The 19,406-nt window shown below is 43.1% G+C and overlaps 1 protein-coding gene across 1 annotated transcript in view; it reads left to right on the forward strand.

Moving 5' to 3' along the window:
• The window catches only part of Ccdc191 (coiled-coil domain containing 191), a 69,396-nt gene extending 50,090 nt beyond the window's left edge, over positions 1–19,306 (forward strand). The window contains exons 12-18 of the mRNA XM_057763982.1: positions 36–139; positions 2,126–2,208; positions 2,971–3,072; positions 12,361–12,504; positions 14,658–14,810; positions 15,497–15,642; positions 18,738–19,306. Of these exons, the coding sequence (XP_057619965.1) occupies positions 36–139; positions 2,126–2,208; positions 2,971–3,072; positions 12,361–12,504; positions 14,658–14,810; positions 15,497–15,642; positions 18,738–18,882 (877 nt within the window). The 3' untranslated portion in view covers positions 18,883–19,306. The remainder of the gene's footprint in view (positions 1–35; positions 140–2,125; positions 2,209–2,970; positions 3,073–12,360; positions 12,505–14,657; positions 14,811–15,496; positions 15,643–18,737) is intronic.
• The last annotated feature ends 100 nt before the right edge of the window (positions 19,307–19,406 follow it).

Here is a 19,406-nt window from a genome sequence, read left to right on the forward strand (position 1 = left end):
GTTTTTCTTTTCTTTTTCTTCGTATTTTCTTCCAGTTCATCTGTTCATTCCCCAAGGTGTGAAGACAGTAGGACTGATTCCAGAAATTCTCTTCCTGCATCCAGAAGGAACCTGATGGCACCCCATCCCTTACTGAAAGGTAAGCGGTCCTGGTGGCTTTCATGATGCTGGCCTTTTCCACTGGAGTAGCATTTGTCTGGGACTGCAAGCTTCCAGCTCATAGGCTTTGAGATGTGGTAAAGCCTTCCGAAAACCTAAGCTCTGTCACGGGAGAAATGGAATGCACAGGGAGCCTCCACTACTCTCCTCCCTTTCCTGTTTGCCAACGCTGGTGGCTTCCCCAGCTAACACATGGGTGTGTATGTGTACGCGCAGGGGTGTGTGCACACATGCTTACACACATAAACACACACACAGAGTTATGGAAGGCACACCATTTTCTCTAATTTGAGATTTGTATCATGGAAAATGGGGGGGATTACTCAATTGAAAACTCTGAGTAACAACTAAGGCCAAACATCAATAAAGTTCATCTGCCATTATACTCCATCAGTGCCAAAATACTGAAGAGTTCATAGCAATTCAAGTCAAGTTATGCTGTCATTTTACAGTGCATTATCTTAATGGTAGCATTTTGGTAATGAGATATATAAACCAGATAGTTTAATTTGATGGCAGTTTAGGTGCACATGGAACTCTTTGTTTAAATAGTGCTTGGGGAGTAGAGCCATTCCTCAGGACCCACCTAGTAGTTCCGCTAGTTGATTTTATCACATAGCTGCTCTACTCACTCTCTCTCTCTCTCTCTCTCTCTCTCTCTCTCTCTCTCTCTCTCTCACACACACACACACACACACACACACACACAAAGTGGGGAGTATTTTGACAATTACATTGAGTTTTTTTAAGCTATGGCAAAATTGCCACGCTAGCAAGAAGTAATGGCATCTGAGAGACATAGTATTCAGTTCCTGTCAATGAAGAGACTGGCTGGCTGCGTATCAGCTGTCTGTCTGCAGGACAGCAGCTGCTGCTGGTTGCCCACTCCTAAGGCTGATCTTGAGATGTCCAGTTCATTGTGATAAGTTTTTGAAATTATTGTTTGATCAATGACTTAGCTATTTTAGAATCCCAGTCTCTTTTTCAAGTAGACTTTAATGATTCAGTCTAGAAAAGATGGGGGAGATGTATTGCCAAGACGCTGCTTCCCCAGCTCTTTACTTTAACCCTCCAGTCTATCTCTGCCTCCTTAAGGACAGTCTCACTCCGCCATCTGTGCCACCACCACTAGTCCTTTGTAGCGGAGCAGACACTTAATATCCGTAAGAAATTGCTTGGTGAGTTTTTGTTTATTAATTCTTAAAACTTGGCTTAAATTTTCTTCTCTGTCACACGGCCCAAGGAACTGGAAGTAACCATTGGCTGGCTTTGCGTGCAGAACCAGTGCTCCTGCTGCCCATGCCCCCGCCTGCGCCAGCCCGGCTGATTATAGTCATATTATCAGACCATCTTGCACATTTGTTTCTTCTGGATCGATATTTAATAAACTGTCAAGAACAGGAGTCTGACACTCAAATTCATTCTGATGCCAGTTCTCCAAATGCTTGGTTCTCTTCCATTTCCGGCCCATCTGGGTGCCTGGGTCTTAAAACTACAGTGAAATGTATTCACCCTGACCCCAACTTTAGGTTTTCTTGTTGTTGTGCACACATGCACAGTGGTTCAGAACAGTGCGAGCCTCACTTAAAGTGAGAGTGAAGGGATTTCTCTACTCTCTAAGTACTTGTTAGCTGTAGTTACATTTTTCTTTGTTCATCAGCGATATATTAAAGTTATGACTTCTGAGTTTCATATACTAGAAGTCCACCATCCAGGAATATTGTCTTATTTCAACCAATAGAAATATATTCTAAAGAAATATGAAACCAAAAATTAATGAATGTGTAACTTGTTCATCACTGCTGATGTTAGATCTTTAACCTGTTGAGTTAAATCAGCTCCGTATGTCAAGATGTTCAATTACAAGAAAACTCTAATGATAACTCTGAATGGGACTCGAATATGGAGACATTTTACAGAGTGCTTCATATGTTTTTTATATTGGGACGATGTTACTATTTTTCAGCCATGGAAGAGAGAGCAATTCAACGAGCTGAACGTAGGCGGATCTTGGCAGAAAAGAAGAAAAAACAAGAAGAAGACAAATTGGTAATAAATTCAGGATGCAAACTGAGACAAGAAAAGTGATTTGTTCAGATTTCAAAAACTGGGACCTTGCTTGTCCGTGCCTCCTAAGATAGCAGAGTTAGAACAACTTCAGAAAGGCTGGAGGCCCCTTAGGATTCAGTGCTGGGGAATTAGGGAGATTGTATTTGGCATGATTAGCAGAACAGAGCGAAAATGTTACAAAAGTGAATGACAGCTAGCAGACTGGGAGGGTCACAGATAACCACAATTAGTACACTGTAGATAGATAGATAGATAGATAGATAGATAGATAGATAGATAGATAGATAGATAGATAGATAGATAGATAGATAGGTAGGTAGGTAGAGAGAGAGAGAGAGAGAGATCTGATCCACTGACTTTGTGAAAAACAGTATCTTCCAGAGTCTGACCTACTGTCAGAAGGAAAGTCTGCATCTGCAAGAAAAACCTAACAATTCTGTTTGGAGTGGGCTAAGCAAACATCACCACACCATACTTCTGTTTCACAAGTGAAAGTAAGAACTGAAAATAGTCATTTTATCTGGAAAGCAGAGTGGCCGTATTCATGTGCAGTGTCCCCTTCGGCAGAAGAAGGGCCCTAAGTTACAGGGCCCTAAGTTACAGGGCGTGTTGAGTATTCCCCTCCTGCCACATACGCATAGTCCAGGGCAGGCCTGGCTCCTGGTAGGTACTTGACTGCCTCACCACATAAGATTTCCTTTCCCACTCAGGAAGGGTTCTCAGTTTTCTTATCTCATTCAGGCTCAGTTAAAGGCCCAAGAAGAAGAACGCCAGAAGAAGGATGCAGAAGAAAAGCAAGCTCAGTTGGAGAGAAAACGAGAGGAAAAGAGGCTGAAGAAGATGGTAAGTAGTCTTTCTGGAGTCTGTAGACAGCTGAAGAAGATGGTAAGTAGTCTTTCTGGAGTCTGTAGGCAGCTGAAGAAGATGGTAAGTAGTCTTTCTGGAGTCTGTAGGCAGCTGCCTCTGTTGGGGCTGACTGCTAGTGATCCGGTGGCTCCGTCTCCTCACTTGTATGCTGGCCATGGGGTACCTAGGCATAGGATGCGCTCAGCAGATGTGGTGAGTGAATAGAGCAATGAGCGATTAGAAGGAAATGTGCTTCAGGGGACTTGGAAAGCAAGCTGTTAAATGCTGGCTGAGAAGACGTGACCTTACCCTCTGGAGGAAACACAGTGGAATATTTGCTGTGTCGGGCGGCACACAGAACAAAAAGAGTCAAGAAGTCACATGAGGCAAACTCCACAGAGATTTTTGAGACAGTAGAAGCATTTTCATTCCTTGCTAAATCAACATAAGAAATCTCTAAAAGCAGCTGTTTCTTCCCTTAAAAACCAGGGAGCTATTCTAAAACACATTCCCCAACATGTGTTATACTCCATGTCATCCCAGTCGCTCCTGAAATAGCAGACCGCTTTGAGAAAGTATAAATTCGGTAGTCAAATCGTTTTGGAAAATGCTGTTTAAGATAAACAAAGTTCCTTAATTAGTTGACTTCCTAAAACTTTTGACATCCTACTACCAGACATGAGTCTCGAGAAAAGAGACACAATATGCCATAGTCAATATACATATCTGACTACAGACCACTTTTTATAAAGCACCCCGTAACATACCGTGAAACAATTTGAGGCCATACTACTGTAAAACAACAAAATAACTGTAAAAAAAAACCATACTGTGTAACAGATGTGTCTCTCATAGCTGCTCACTGTAGAAAACTTAAGAAATACAAAGGAGAGAAAAAAATATCTGAGCTCAGCACTAAGAATTAACTCATCTTTATTTTAACATCTTGGCGTCTCTACACTGGGCCTTTTTCTGTGTGCATCTCTCTGTTAATAGATTGATCATTGTCTGCCTGTAGGTATAGATAGCTGTAAAATGTTGTCTTTTTCTTCTTTAGACTCTACCATCAGTATATCCAGAATTCTTTGGGGCTTCCTAATTTATATAGTGATGTTCTTTTAAAAATCTTTATTTTGGATTAATGCAGATTTACAGAAGAATTGTAAGGATAGTATTGGCTGTGTGTCTTTCTTATCTAATGCTACCCAGTATCACCATGAAGCATTCATTAGCAGTCAGAGTGAACACATTACTGCAGACAGTGTTTTCCAAGAGTATTCGAGAACTACTTTGGGATGTCACATTCTTGTCTTGTCCCCTTAGTGTGCTCTGGGCTGTGACAGTTTATGTCTTTCCTCATTTGTCCTGATTTTTCTGAAGATTTCAGAAACGTCCCTCCATGTGTGTGTAGCGTTTTTCTGACAATTTCTCTTCCCTGGTGGCTTTCTGTGGTGACACTTGGTCCTTCTTAAACTCGTGGCAGCGTTGTACATGACACCCAGATGATGCGTATCTTCTGATGGCTACTTGATGACCTGAGTTAGCCAGTGCCTAACAGGTTCCCAGTTGTTCCTCTTCACACTTTATCCTCTGAAAGAGATTTGTTAAAGGCAGAGAGAGGGAACAGTTCAGTTCCGTCCCCTCCCTAGAGGAGAACCAACAGTGAGTACTAGGAACTCTGTAAATAAAACTGGCTGCTTCCTTCATTTATTCATTCAGTCATCATTTATGTAACTATGGACTCATGTATATTTATTTTGTACTTTGGATGATGAAAAATACTGTTATTAACTTTATTGTTTAAATTACAGTTTGATTGGCTTTGGGAGCTCTTTGAGGCTGGCTCCTGGTTAGGTATGCCTCCATTCTTCTGTGCTTTCTGGATACCTTACTCTCTGGAGTTTTTCCTCTCATATTTTCAATGCCAAGCCCCAGATTCAGACATTTTTTCTAAGATGCCTTAGTTCTATATGGTATCTGGAAAAGAAGGTCTGGGCACTGAGCACTAAGTTACTCCTGGAACGTTCCTGATTCTGGAATGTTGGAAGACAGGGACAGATGATATACATACATACATGCATGCATGCATACACACATAATGTCATGCACATACAACTGACTATTACCATTTCCTCATATATAATTAAAGTGAACTCATACAGATGTCTCCAGCTCTAATCCAGGACCAGAGGGTTTGTTATAGCCATCCGTCTTGTTTCCTTGCAAATGTCCTCGCTGACAATCTGAACCTTAACTCCCATCTGTTCAAATGTATATGATTCGTTATAATGAGTTCTGGGGTAGCCTAAACGCTGTCTCAAAGTCTGTTTCAGATCTATTCATTTAAGCTGTGAATGTTATGTTTCCTGTGACTCATTATATGTTGTCATCCTTGAGTATTCCTTATATATTCAATTAATCGAGAATTTTATTATAAAAGGATATTGAATTTTATCTAATTGTTTTCTATATATTGAGATGATCATGGAATAATAATAATAATTACTGATGTGAATAGATTGAACTGTCCTTTCATTCCTGGAATGAATTTTACTTGATTGTGGTATATGATACTTCCTTGAACTTGGTCTGCTACTGTTTTCATGGAGATTTAAAAGGTGATATTCATCAGGAATTTTAGCAATATTTTATGCTCTTGCATAACCTTTAATTTGGTTTAGACTAAGGCTGGCCTCACAAAATGAGTTTGAAAGCGTTTTTTTTCTTCAGCATTCTGGAAGAAAGTTGGTCATGGTGTTTATCAGAACAGAAAGCAAACTATAAGTATCCGATGTGGAATCTGTCTGCTAGCAAACATTTTTGTTATTTTAAAGCTAGTAACATAAGAGTGACATTGACATAATTGAATTAAAATGTTCTGTCTCCAACTGTGGTACTTGTCCTCCCTTTCTCTCTCTGCCTTTCTTCTCTGATTTTAATAACATCTTTATGATCCTACCTTATCTCCTCTACTGAGGGACTTACTTTCCTTTTAAGATTATTTTAGTGTCATCTAGAGTTTAATAATCTCCACCCACCTGCAAATCACGTACTTCCTGTATCATCCGAGAGCCTCGCATCCTTGGATTCCATGGGTGACTGCTGTCGTATGTGTCGTATTTTCTTGTATTCTGCTGTGAATACTAGTGCCTTGCTGAACTGACTCACACACTTGTCTCTTTGTGGTGTTAGTGACAGGACTGCTGGGTTTTGCCTTCCTTGTCTAGTGTTCTTTATTTCTTTGTACAGATCTAAATTCTTAATCTCTGTCATATATTTATGAACTGTAACAGTCTGTGGGGCAGGGCTTCTGGCGGCAGAGTCCTTCAGCGGCTAACCTGCCTCCATCCTTTCAGAGAGCCCCAGTCCTGTGTCCTTACAGGACCTTTCCTCTGGTGCAGGTTCATGAGGAGAGAGCCGAAAGCTCTCTGGAGTATCTTAGGAGGACACTTTTCCTGTCGGGTTATCTACTCCTCCCTGCTTCATACATAACTCATCCACAGGCGTAGGTCGTCGACTGGCACATTAGAGTTAGGGTTTCAGCATTAGACTTGGCTTGGGTCTCTAACAGTTGACCAGAGGAGTTTCTTTGAGACTGCCTCATGCTTATGTTCTATAATACAATTCATCCAGATGTGGTTTATTTGTTAGGTTGCTTGCCTTGCTTATTAGTTTTAAGCTTCTTCGATATAGTTTTGTGTTTTCTCAAAAAATTTAAAAATGCTTTTACCCATTGTTCTTCGAATATTCCAGCTGCCTGTCTTCATTCTTCTTCTGGATTCCCAGTCACGCAAGTGTATTTTTTTAGCTGTACCAGTTTCTCACTTTGCGATTTTGCAGTTACTATGACTTCCTTGCTCTTATTTTCAGGTCGCCTGGTTCTTCCTTCAGCTATTTCATCTAGTAATCGCTACACTGAAGGCCCTCTTCATTTCTGTTACCTCGTTTTTAACTTTTGTTTTGAACCTTATATTTTCATGTCTACTGCATTACCCTATCTGACATTGAATGATGTGCACCTTTCCACTGGAGTCTCTAACACTGTCACACGTTATTTAAAATTCTGATAGCGTCATCGTCTTTGTCATATCCGTGTCTTGTTCTGGTGATTGTCTTATCTTTCCAGAAATTATTCTTATGTTTTGGCATATTGTTGTTGAAAGCCAGACATTTGCTTAGAGCAACAGAAACTTGAGTATGTAGGGCTTTATTGTGGAGATCTGTGTTAATCTAGGCAGGAATCAGGCTTTGTTTGATGTTTATTGTTGCTGTGGTTACTACCATTGGCTTTTGTTGTTGCTATGGACACCAGAGGCTTCACCTTCAGTGCCTTTGGTTTTGGTCTTCACTTTGTGCTGCTCTGCAGAGGCCATGTCCTTTCCAGGTCCTCCCACTTTGTAACAGTGTTTGTAAGTAGGTGCTGAGGTGGGGGTGGGCGAAACAGGCCCTCCCGGCTCTGCTCTGGAGTTTCTGCTCCTGCTGTACAGGTCGAGCTGTCATTGTCACCTCACTTCCCTACTTGCTCTGTGACTGAAGCCCTTCCCCCTTCCCCTGCGGTTGGTTAGTGGGAAGGGGTCTCATCTGGCAGCCTTCCCAAAGTGCCCTCCCTAGTCACAGTGGAGACTCCCCGCTGCTCTTAGGTGCTCCCTGCAGTAGAGTTTCATTCTCCGAGGAAGAATGCTCTGGGCTACTGTGCAGTAAAAAGCACTGGGTGCTCTTCCAGAGGACCCAGGGTTCAGTTCCAGCACCCACATGGCAGCTCACAACTGTCTGTAACTTCAGTTCCAGGAGATCCAACACCCTCACTTGCAGGCAAAACACCAATGCACATAAAAATAAAAGTAAATAAAGTTAAAATCAAAGAATGCTCTGGCAGATTTCGGCCTGTTGCTCCTCTCTCCTCTCTCCCAGCCAGACTATGTGAAATGTGAAAGCATTTGGGGTTCAGAGGGGAAGTGTACAGAAGAGTGGGACCACTCTCAGGAGCCTTACCCTTTACCCAGTGCTCACCCTCAAACCAAGCACTTCACCAAAATTTCAACTCTAGCAACTCAGTACCTGGTAGCCTCCTTAATAGTGACTGCCCCCCAGTTTGGGGGACAATTACATGCCTCAGATCAATTCACAAAAAGACATTGGCTCCGTTCTCTGTCCAGCTTTATTCTTGTTGGAAGAAAATGCTTGAACAGACGAAAATAGTTGAAAAAAAAATTTACTGGCCAGAGGAGTGTTTTATCTCACTGTACCAAGCCCAAACCTTTCCTTTTTAGAGATGCCAGCCCATAGCGACAGACACAAAGCCTTTTCATGTAGACCAGCTTCCATTCACTCCGGAACCACCTAAATCTGAGATGGGTGCATTCGCAGAGTGGCTGTGATCGAGCCTTCCGTGAGAGTGATTTCAGCTCTAGAGCGCATGTGTCCGGCGTCTCCTTTGCCTTCTGTGTGAGCATGCTGTGCACAGTGTGCTTGCCCACTTGTTTGTCATGTGGTCTTACTGCTTTTGAGGCATCATCTTCTGCACAACAGCTCCCGGCTTCCTTGTAGACTTCCTATAGCTGACCCAGATACACAGCCTCCAAGACCATGGTGATGCTCTTCATATGGACAACAAAAACATGGTGGCATTCCTGAACCAGTACCTGCTGTGACTTCTCTGTCAGTTGCACGTGGCTGGCTGTCCTTGAGGGAAATCTGGTTTAACTTCTTTTAGTTGGCAGGGTTTTTCTGCTCATTGAACTTATCAGCAGACTGTCCAGCAGAGGTACCGTATTTTCTAACTAGATGAGCAGTCCTACTATTGCTATGACAGATTGATTCAGGGACAATCACATATATTTCTCTGCATACCGAATACAAGTTAAGCCCAGTCTTGTGTGTGGAAAAGGACATGTGCCTTAGTTTGGTTTTGTATTGCTATGATAAAGACCATAAGCAAAAGCAGCTTGGGGAAGAAGAGTTTGTTTGACTCATGGGTTACAAACCATTACTAGGGAAGCCAAGGCAGGAACCAAAGCAGAGGTAACGGAGGACTGCTGCTTCCTGGCTTGTTCCTCATTGCGTGCTCACCCTGCTTTCTTATGTATCACCCAGGATCACTTGCCCGCAATGAGCTGGGCCCTCCCATGTTGTGGAATATTATTTTAACTAGGCAAATCTGTGTTACATTTGTTTATTCTGCAAAATATTACTTTACTGTATACAGGTGTGTTACTTTATGCTGCATTTGTTTCACCTTGACTGCCTAAGGCACCTGATTGGTCTAATAAAGAGCTGAATGACCAATAGCTAGGCAGAAGAGGGATAGGTGAGGCTGGTGGGCAGAGAGAGTAAATAGGAAGAGAAATCTAGAAAGAAAAAGAGAAATGAGAGGAGGAGAGAACAAGGGACCCCCCACACACACACTCCCCAGGGCAAGAAGCCAGGCGTCTACAGCCAGCAGATGCCAGGAACAGTGAAAATGAGAAGAAAGGAGGGAACTAAGAAGCCCGGAGCCAAAAGGTAGATGAAGAGAAACGGGTCAGTTTAAGTTAAAAGAACTAGCCAGATGAGAGGTAAGCTAAGGCTGAGCATTGTGTCATGATTTGGGAGCTGGTTGGTGGCCCAAAAGAAAAAGCCTGGCTCTTTCACACCTCTATTCAAGACAATGCCCCACTGAGTTGCCTACAGACAATCTGATAGAGACGTTTTCTCAGGTGAGGGTTCTCTTCCCAAATATCCCTAGCTAGTGTCAAGTTGGCAAAAGACTGATCAAGACAACACGTAATGTTAAGCTTTAGGACAAGGGAAGTCTTCAGGGAAAAGACCATGATAAAGTGAAATACCTGTGAAATATCTTATGTGCTAGTCTTTGCTCTGGGTGTCGGTACAGAGCAGTAAGGACAGACATCACCCCTGCCTTCAGAAACCACCTATGCCCGTTTGGAAAAGAGGTAATGGGGGCAGCACCTAAAGAAGGAGGCAGGGGAGAGTCGTGCGGGAAACAAGATGGGAAAACTCTTCTGAGCAGATGGCATTTGAGCTGCATGTCAGATACCTGTTAGGCACACACAGCTGACAGAAGCTTGACCATCAGGATGGGAATATGGAATCTAGAAATTTCAAGTATGTCGGTGTTTTTAACACTCGAAGTGACTAGAATCAATCTGGCAGGGGCATTGTCTGGACAGAGATGAAAGCTCAGGGCGTGAATATTTTTCCAGAGGACCCAGAGGATCTACAGTCACAACACTGAGAGATGTGTTTGTGTGAGGGGAGGAGTAGGGGATCCAACGAAGTGTGACTAAGCGCAGTTCTGAAGGAGACAAGTGACTCTTTAATTTGGAAACATAGGCATCGTTCATGGCCTGGACAAGAGTGCCTTCTGTGGGGACATGGGATTTTCCAGTGAAATGAGGCTAGATGAGGAATAGAGGATGCATTGAATCCCATGGGTCAAAGGGACTTTTGTTAGTGCTTATATTTTGGTTTTATTTGCTTTTATTTAAATTGGCATAATCCAGCATGTTTCTATTTTGATTTCCATGATCCAGTGTGAAGATATTAGTGTTAGACGCTGTTGAGCGCCCTATACTTCCGGTTTAACATACTTGTGATCCTTGATCTTTCTCTCAAGACATAGTGGATGATACAGATAAACATTTAGATGAGACATTGTTTTGGCACATCATTGGCATTTATGCAAAATATAATTTAAATCAAAGAGAAACTCATATTTAATATTGCTTCTTAACCCGAGGGAACTATGTGCTCTTTAAAACCCTTCTACGTAGATCCCCAATGTAAATGCTTTCTCAAAGCAGAATCGTACTATGTCAGTGTCTCAGCAGAGTGCATGCAGCTGCCATTCACTTCCTGTACAAAGAAGTGGAAAATAAATGTGAGTGCATGCAAGTGGGTTCTTTAGACTGAGCCTGAGGGCTTCTCCAGAGGGTGGAAATCAGGCTCTGGTGTCTGTCTGCAAGCCACCATTGGTGCAGGGACAGTTCCCTCCATGTGGAAACACCCCATTTCTGTCTCCTCGTTTATTCTTTCCCCTCCTTTTACTACTCATGAAGAAATGCTTGTCTATGGTTTTTATATCTGCCTTCCATTCAAGAAGGATCTTGAGTGTCTGAAATAAAGACTCTAAAGGTTATTTTGATGTAATGTCCTAAAGAATGTGGACATTTTGTTTTCAGGAGCTTGCAGGTGTGTGATTGAGTTGGAAGATGAGAACACTCCCCGTTCCCTCTTAGAAACACTCCAATTCTGTTCCTCTCTTTCCCTCCCTCTTCCCCTTCCCTCCCTGCTGCTTCTTGCAGAAGGCTCAGGCACACAAAGTAGCTTGTTGAATCAACCTTTTTTCCACTGTCCTTTTCATGACATTAAATTAGAGAATGAAAAAGGAACTTGAATGCTGCCGCATTTCTGCCCCACAAGTGACGACTGTGAGGGCAGTCTGCAGTCTGCCTGGCTATGTCTCAGTAGACTTTTCTCTTCCACCTCCATCTCAGGCTGCTTTTACTAAAAGAAAATAGATAGATAAGGGTGTCTGTAGGGTGACCATTGCATTCCTGTCGTCTTTCTCAGGCACACCACTCACAAGTGTATGCCTTCTGTGAGAAGCACAAGGTGTCTTTGTCTCAGGGAACCACCAGGGGGAGTTAATCTTTCTACTCAGGACAGAAGGCTGTTTGGTTTTTTTTTTTTTTTTTTGGTTTTTCGAGACAGGGTTTCTCTGTGGAGAAGGCTGTTTGATGATGATAAATACTTTTAGCTTATATCTGGACTTACTGTTCACTTAGGAAGGAAAAACAACTCGGGGCTAAGAATATTCTTCTAGACTTCCAGTGGGGTTATCATTTGACCATCATTATTTATATACAAGGCTCTACGTCATAACTCTAGTAAACGTGTACATTGCTGAGTTTTCTGTAGTAATAAGGAAATAATTATTATTAATAAGGAAAAGTTCCTGATTTTTCTCTGGACTTTTTAGTAATGAGGGGAGTAAAGCTCATTTCTATGAACATTATTGAATAAACCTAAGAATACATAGCTTAGATTGAGATAGAGCACACAACCAACTCTTTCTAACCCTTTTAGCAATATTCCTTTCTAACACTCTAGCAATATTAAGTGTGTGTGTGTTTGGGCACACTGTGTGTTCCAGAGTTCTATTATAATAACCAGCACACTATTTTATTAGTGGTTATGTGTTAAACTCATTGGCTTTTTATTTAAATGAAATTCTTCAGGTTTTTTTAATCATGGAATTTTTCGCTTCTTTTTTTTCCCCCTCAGAAAGAACTAGAGAAACTGAAGAGAATGAAGAGAAATCAAGAGTTGGAAGCAGTAGCCAAAGATCATTATGAAAAGGTCTTGCTAAGGAAGAAAGGCCTGGAGCCCTGGAAGAAACTCAGAATGCAAAGCAAGGAAAGCATTGAGGTACGCCATTATATCAAACCCCAAATTAGAAAGTAGACCTTTCGCGGATACATACTTTAGCTTAGAGAGTGTTTGGTGCTTTTAAAGAGCCAGAAAAATGCCAGGTGGTGGTGGCGCACACCTTTAATCCCAGCACTCGGAGGCAGAGACAGGCACATCTCTGTGAGTTTGAGGCCAGCTTTGTCTACAGAGCGATTTCCAGGACAGGCTCCAAAGCTACACAGAGACATCCTGTCTCACAAAAACAAAACGAAACAAAAAGCAGAAAGATAACTGGTTTGAGTACATATATTTCTGTTTTGAGTAAGAGTTTGATTTGGTTATCTAAATACTTGCAATTTAAGGGGTTTTGGAAACTAGAGTGGTTTTATTAGAGATCACCACTGCAGGAGGAATAGAGGCGACTCAGTTTTAGCATGGTTTACAGCAGAAAGTGGGAAGTGGCTGGATCCCTATGATAAATTCCATAGACAACCCTGAAATCTCAGTCCGTTACAATTCATGCTCATTTCTCAGGAGTCTGCAGGCCAGTATAGGTTCAGTCCCAGCCTCTCCCTAGTCCTGCGCACTGGATCTGGAGCTACTTGGGTTGTGCCTTCCGCCTAGCAATTAACTATCAGATGGACAAGCCCTGTTGTGAACCCCTGCTGTCCATCACCAGGACTTGGCTCTGAAGTCCTTGCTTTCAAGGTCCTCGTGACCTCCATCACGACTGAATACAGACTGTACAGTAGGTCATGAGTAAAATTTATTGCAGAATAAAATAGAGGACACCCTCCCAGGGGTGGGAGTCTGCAGTGGCCAGAGAGACCACACTGTCCCACTTCACAGTTTAAGGCAGGTATTCGATTTCTAAAGGATGTAAAAAAAAAAAATACCCAAATACAGAGATACATAATAAAAATAAAATAATAGGTAACTTTTTTTATTAGTGACAGTCTGCTCATTTGGAATGTCATGTCTCTTTCCAGAGCAGAAGTTATGTTCAGATCCCATTCTTCATTCTTTTGAGTGATAATCAGCCCCATAGCTCTAAGCCATGGATTTATAAACTGCTCATTATGACGTGAAGGTTCATTCCCAGTGTCCTCCAGGCTGCTAATTTAACTAGCTACTAACACTGCCCGCTAGTATTTCATTGAACAGAGCACAGTCACACGGCCAGGCTCAAGGTCACTAAGAAGGAACGAAGCTCCATCTACTCCATTGGGAGGTTCTGTAAAATTACATTGTGAAGAGTACATAATGCTATTACAGAGAACAGCAATCTGCTCTGCCACAGGGATCCGTGAAATCCAACACCGATGAAATGTCTCAAATTCCCCTGATAAATTTGCCCAGGACTTAGAACAGGGCATTCAAGTCAATGATCAAGAAGTTAAAAACAGATGGAATGTTAGCCTGCATTTGGCTGCCAGGGCTGCATGTGTCATTTAGAGTCCCCTGTGATGACCGTTCTGGCCAGTAAATACCACTTTGAGGAGATCTGCTTGGATGAAACAGGTTCACAGTGCTGGGTGACTAGATGAGACCTGGGAAACGTGTCACTGTCTATAGAGGTCTTTTCTCCTGTCAAAGGAACACAACAGTCTCTCCTTTACACATAGCAGCTAAGTTGTATTTATTTGGGATGATACTCCCGGCCACTTAAATTGGTAAGACATTAAAATATTCATCATGTTATTTTTGAATCAATGGTTTGTGGTTTATTGATAATGTCTAAATTTCAGTCCTGGTGACAGTTCATTCTATAAAACTAATTGAAAGCATCGGCATTTCCTCAATTAGACGGGGTTAAGTACATAATAAAGAGCCGTCTGTTGTGGAATTGCTGTCCAGGTTCCAGGAGAGCAAACTAAGAGCACTGCCAGCCCCCAGGCCAGGGATAGTGGACATGAAGTGATGTTGTGGAAGCTGCTTATTCCATTTCCATAACCAGCAAATGCCTGTGACCTCCAGGGAATCAGCACCATGTGAATCTGTGACCTCCACAGAACAAGGCCAATAGACTAAGGCAACTCAAGATTATTATATATAATCCACATAACTATCTAAACCTGCTATGTACTATCATTTCCTTAGCTGTATATGTTCCCTTAAGTGATTTAAAATTTAAGGAATGGTGTTCCTCTTTTCATTCAAACATTTTCCAGGTAGCAGAAGAACATTACTCTTTGGCTCTTCAAAGAAAATGCCTGCTCACTTGGTTACAGTACAGCCAGGAAGCTCTGGCTGTGAGAACAGCCCAGGCTGATCAGCTGTATTCCCAGCTACTGTGTAGAAGAGTCCTCCGAAGCTGGTTCCAGGTATGGACACGGGGAAAGGACTTTAAATGCATCTCCTTGAGCCATGTGAGATGACACGTGCTTATGATCTCAGCACTTGGGAAGCTAAGGCAGGAGGACCGCCATTAATTGAGGGCTATAGGAGTAGTCTAGAGTATATAGTAAGACTTTGCCTCAGAAAACCAAAGCTAAGTAAATACATCTCCCTGCTCAACTCCCCAATAAAAAAACTGAATAACCTTCATAATGTCAGTCACTTTGGTTTTCCAGAGTCATGAATCCAGTTCATCCCTTTAAAATGTTGTCAACTTTGGTCAGTTAGATCCCAAGCACATGATGCTTTTCCCATAGTCTATGTGTTTGTATTATAATGAATCCTTACTTCATCTTTTGTGTTTTATAGTCCTTGGGTTGTTTGTTTTTGTTTTGGTCACACAGTACTTAGGTTGATTTTGAAACCTCCAATCAATCTTACACCTGTTTGTACTCCTGAATTGCTGTTATTGTTATAGTACGTTGCACAAGATATTATTTTGGCTGCCTTATTATCTTTCAGCCTTTTGCATCTTTTACTATTTTGCTTTGTATGTTGTTTTGGTTCACTCCCATTTGTTTTTTGTTTGTTTGCTTGTTTTGTTTTTTTACTTACTCTACTTGTCCACTGATATTATATTTCTCTCATTTTTAACTGTGTCTTCACCCACTAGTATGTCAATGATCTGGAGAAAGAAGTAAGAAAACTCTGTGCCCACTTACTGCAGAAGAAGGTTTTCAGGGCCTGGTTGACCATGGTCAGGGAGATGAAGATGGAATCCCAGAGGAAACTTGAGGTTGCAGCAGGACATTGGGACAGGTAAGGCTTGGCCCTGGCGCTCACTGACTCTCCAGCCGCCTGTACCATAGTCTACTGCTGCTGTGAAAAGCTGAGGTGGAGTACGAGAGCTGGGCCCTCCCAACTCACAGGCAAGAGCAGCACCGGAAATCAACCGTAAAATTACGAGGAAGCCTGTCCTAGCCACCTAGGCTGGCAGGGACCGAATGTGAGCTTCATGGGACATATCTGGGCAAATGTGTTCCTTATTAGTCACAGTTTCATTTCCTAGGGATTTTTAAATGTATGATACAAATGTGTGAGTACCACATGCATGCATGGTGACCACAGAGGTCGGAAGAGGGCATCGGATCTAGAGTGTTATAAGCCACCATGTGGGTGCCAGAAACCAAGCACGGGCCCTCGCAAGAGCAACAAGTACCCTTAACACAGAGTTTTGTTTTTTAGTTTGACTTTTTAAACATTGTGAAATACAGCACAAATTTAAGTGTGTAATCCATACAAAGGCAGTGATTACTAAACACCCGTGTCACAACTGAGGTCAAAGTTGAACATCACTGTCCCACAGGCCCCTTCCTCATCACAAGTCCCTGCTACAGCTAAGGACATTTGTACAGTGACAGATTTGCTCCCTTCCTAGCATGTAGCCTTTGACTCTAACAGAGTAGCTTCTCCTTGTTTTGAATTCTGTGTGTAAATGTATTATTAGTTAGTGTTTAAAATACAATTAAGTCTTATTTGTGGAGAAATAATATAATCCACACAAATATAAACAAGTGTGAACTTCCCTGGGCATTTGTAAAGAAATGTTCTGAGATTGGACAGGAAAACCCTTTCTGATGGTCAAGTGTCAGAAAGCAGTGTAGTGCACATTTGCAGCAGCCCCTCTGAGACACGGAGGCCTGTGAGGTGTGGAGTCGCCCTCTCCTCCCGGCCTCACACTTATTTCTGGATGCTTCGTTTTCTCTGTGCATGTGCATATCTCTTGCACATCTTGTACACCAGGACATCTACTCCTAGCAAAAACTGTTTGTTCTTGGAATCAGTGGGCAGCGAACAGACTTAACAAGTGTTATAATTTGGTCCAAATAAAGAGAACTATGCAATAACTTACAGTGTCCAAGGGACTTGGCTTTGAATACATGTGTCCGCTATAGAGGAAGGCCAGGATTCAGTATCTGTGTGACTCTGGATTCATAACCTTTGAATATTCTGTTACAGGGCCAAGATGGCATTTACCTAGTGGGTAAAGGTGCCTGCCACCAAGCCTGATGACCCCAGTTCACTGTGGGTCCTTTAACCTACAGTCATAGTGTGGCGTGTGCACACCCACTTACATACAAATACACACAACACATGATAAATAAATAAACCTTTAAAATGAGTAAGAACAGAATTTGCCTTCGGGGCTGCTGTGAGGACCAAACAAGGAAACAGTAATGCATTAATGCAGGGCTCAGCCCAATCCCAGCGGGTTGATCCGAGTTCTGTGCCTGTGAATGTGGATCCAGCCTCCTTCTACCTGCCTCAGTTGTTTCTCTTGACCTAAGGATTCATTTGGGGTTTTCACAGGCCATGTCTTATGATCACGGTAATGATCCCGAGTGAACAGCGTACGCGCCATGTACAAATAACACACAGCAGGCAGCTCCCTGGACTCTGCACAGGGTTTTCTTGCTCTAAGTCACCGGCCCTCTCATTTTCCTTTGTCACCGTCACGTGTAAGCTGTAAGATATGACAGCATGACAGTGCTCCTTTTCAGGGTCTGGAGTGTGAGGACCGCAGTCAATAGGAAACGAGGCTCGCCTGCTATGACTATGCCTCTCCCACCTTGTTCCTTGTTCTTGGCTCCTCTGTTTCTGCCCCACTGGCCTCATACTCTGCCCCTCAGAGGCAGAGTTCACCTCAGCTTTGGGCAGACACACAGTCTCATCCTTGGCATCAATCAGCTCTACCCAGGTGGCACCCACTGCCCAGCAGCCTGCTCGGTATATGTAGCCATTTCTGTGCTCTGTTTATTTCCCTAGAGCAAGCAGAGATTTCAGGTGAGTGTAATAGGAAGAGCCAAAGCCTAAGTCAGAAATCCTGGAGTATAGTTAGGGGAGAGGAGCTGTAAATAGCAGATGAGAGAGGGAGGTGGGTCAAGCCCAGGGTGGGCCCTAGAGGCGACCACAGGAATCTCTGGTGGGCTGAGTGGGTAGAAATTGAATGCAGGGAAGCAGTTCTGCTCATTGGGACCTCCTTGTTTTAAAAGTAATGTTTTTGCCAACAAAAGCCAACATTATCTAAAACATCAGCCAACCAACAGCCATAGAATTAATGACTGAGGTGCATTTTGGGGCTTCGTTAGCTGGCCAAGAGACCAGAGCAAATATCACTGCCTCAAGCTTTACAAACAGCCACAACCCTGTGCCTGTGTTCCAACTGTATCTGTGCAACTCCTTGCCTTCACTCAGGGCCTGCCTTCTGCAGTTCAGAGGCAGTGCCTTTCAACACCTCAGCTATTCCTTCCTCACTGACCCTTCCCACAGCGCTGATCTGACAGGCTAGCTGCTTAAGTGGGCAGGCGTTAGGCCTCACCCCAGCATGTCCAGTGCAGAGCTGGTGTAGGCACTGGTCAGTCCCCAAAAGGCACACATGCTTCCCAAGGACAGCACTGTTTCAGCATGTGCCCTCCTCCCCAACCCCCCCTCCCCCGCATCACCATCTTTCCATACTTGGTATTTAGCATATTTTTTTCTCAACTGAATTAGAGATGCTTTCTGTTGTAGATGGGGGTGCGCTTACCAGTCAAGCTTTAAATTAGGCCTCAGTGCCCTAAATTATCTCTTCCGGATATAGTTTTTACCTTGATGGCTGTCTGCCCACCCATCACAACTCCTGGTCCGGGTTGGTCAGTGACAGGCTGTGAGCAGGTGAACCAAGAGGTCCCAAAGCCTGCACTGTCGGCACGGGGCTCTGTGCAAACGGCAACTGATCAGTTATCCCCGTCCATTCTTCTTTAATATACTGTGTACTGCTGGAATTCCCATTGGTTTCCACCTCTCCCCTAGAATAGCACTGTGTACTGTTGGAATCCCCATTGATTTCCACCTCTCCCCTTTTCTTCTTGAAGGAAGCTTCTCAGTGTCACGCTTCAGACATGGAAGGCATTTGTAAAATTTACAAAAGAAGAAAGGGAGAAAGAGGAACGGCGAGACCAACTTCGTCGGAAGGTGGCTGACATCCTTCCGGACTTCCAGATGCTGACACCATTGTGACGGCTGTGCACCAATAGCTACCTGCTTGTCCTCAAGGAAGTCTTTGGTGCCAGGATCCATGGAGGTTATCTCCACCCACCCACACACCTACCTGAACCTGGTTTACTTTCTAGAATGTATAGGCCAGCGGGATTATCTTGGGAAATTGTTCTTCCTTCTTGATCTTTCCTGGGTTGTTAGGCAGCTGTCTATCACAGTGGGGTCATCCAAAGAAGCAGTCTAGAGCACCACTGTTCTGTGTATTTTATATATTTTTAGCATAATAAAGTTTAAAAAGGATGAGGGTTTGCCTGCCTGGACTTGTGAAGAAAGATGTGTCCTTATCACTTACTGTGGGGTACTGGTAAAGTGGAAGAATGGATGGAAAGAGAAAGCAGTGAGGACCTAGAAAAGAAGGGAGGGCAGCCTATCTTCTATGACCGCAGCATGAGCGACAAGTGTCCGACAGGCCCATCCTACCCAGTGGCAAGCACAGTTAAAAGGTCTCTGCACAGCTGCAGCACAGTGCAGTGGCCCATCCTGAT

The sequence above is a fragment of the Chionomys nivalis genome, chromosome 3 (genome assembly GCF_950005125.1).
Source record: "Chionomys nivalis chromosome 3, mChiNiv1.1, whole genome shotgun sequence".
Taxonomy (NCBI): Eukaryota; Metazoa; Chordata; class Mammalia; order Rodentia; family Cricetidae; genus Chionomys; species Chionomys nivalis.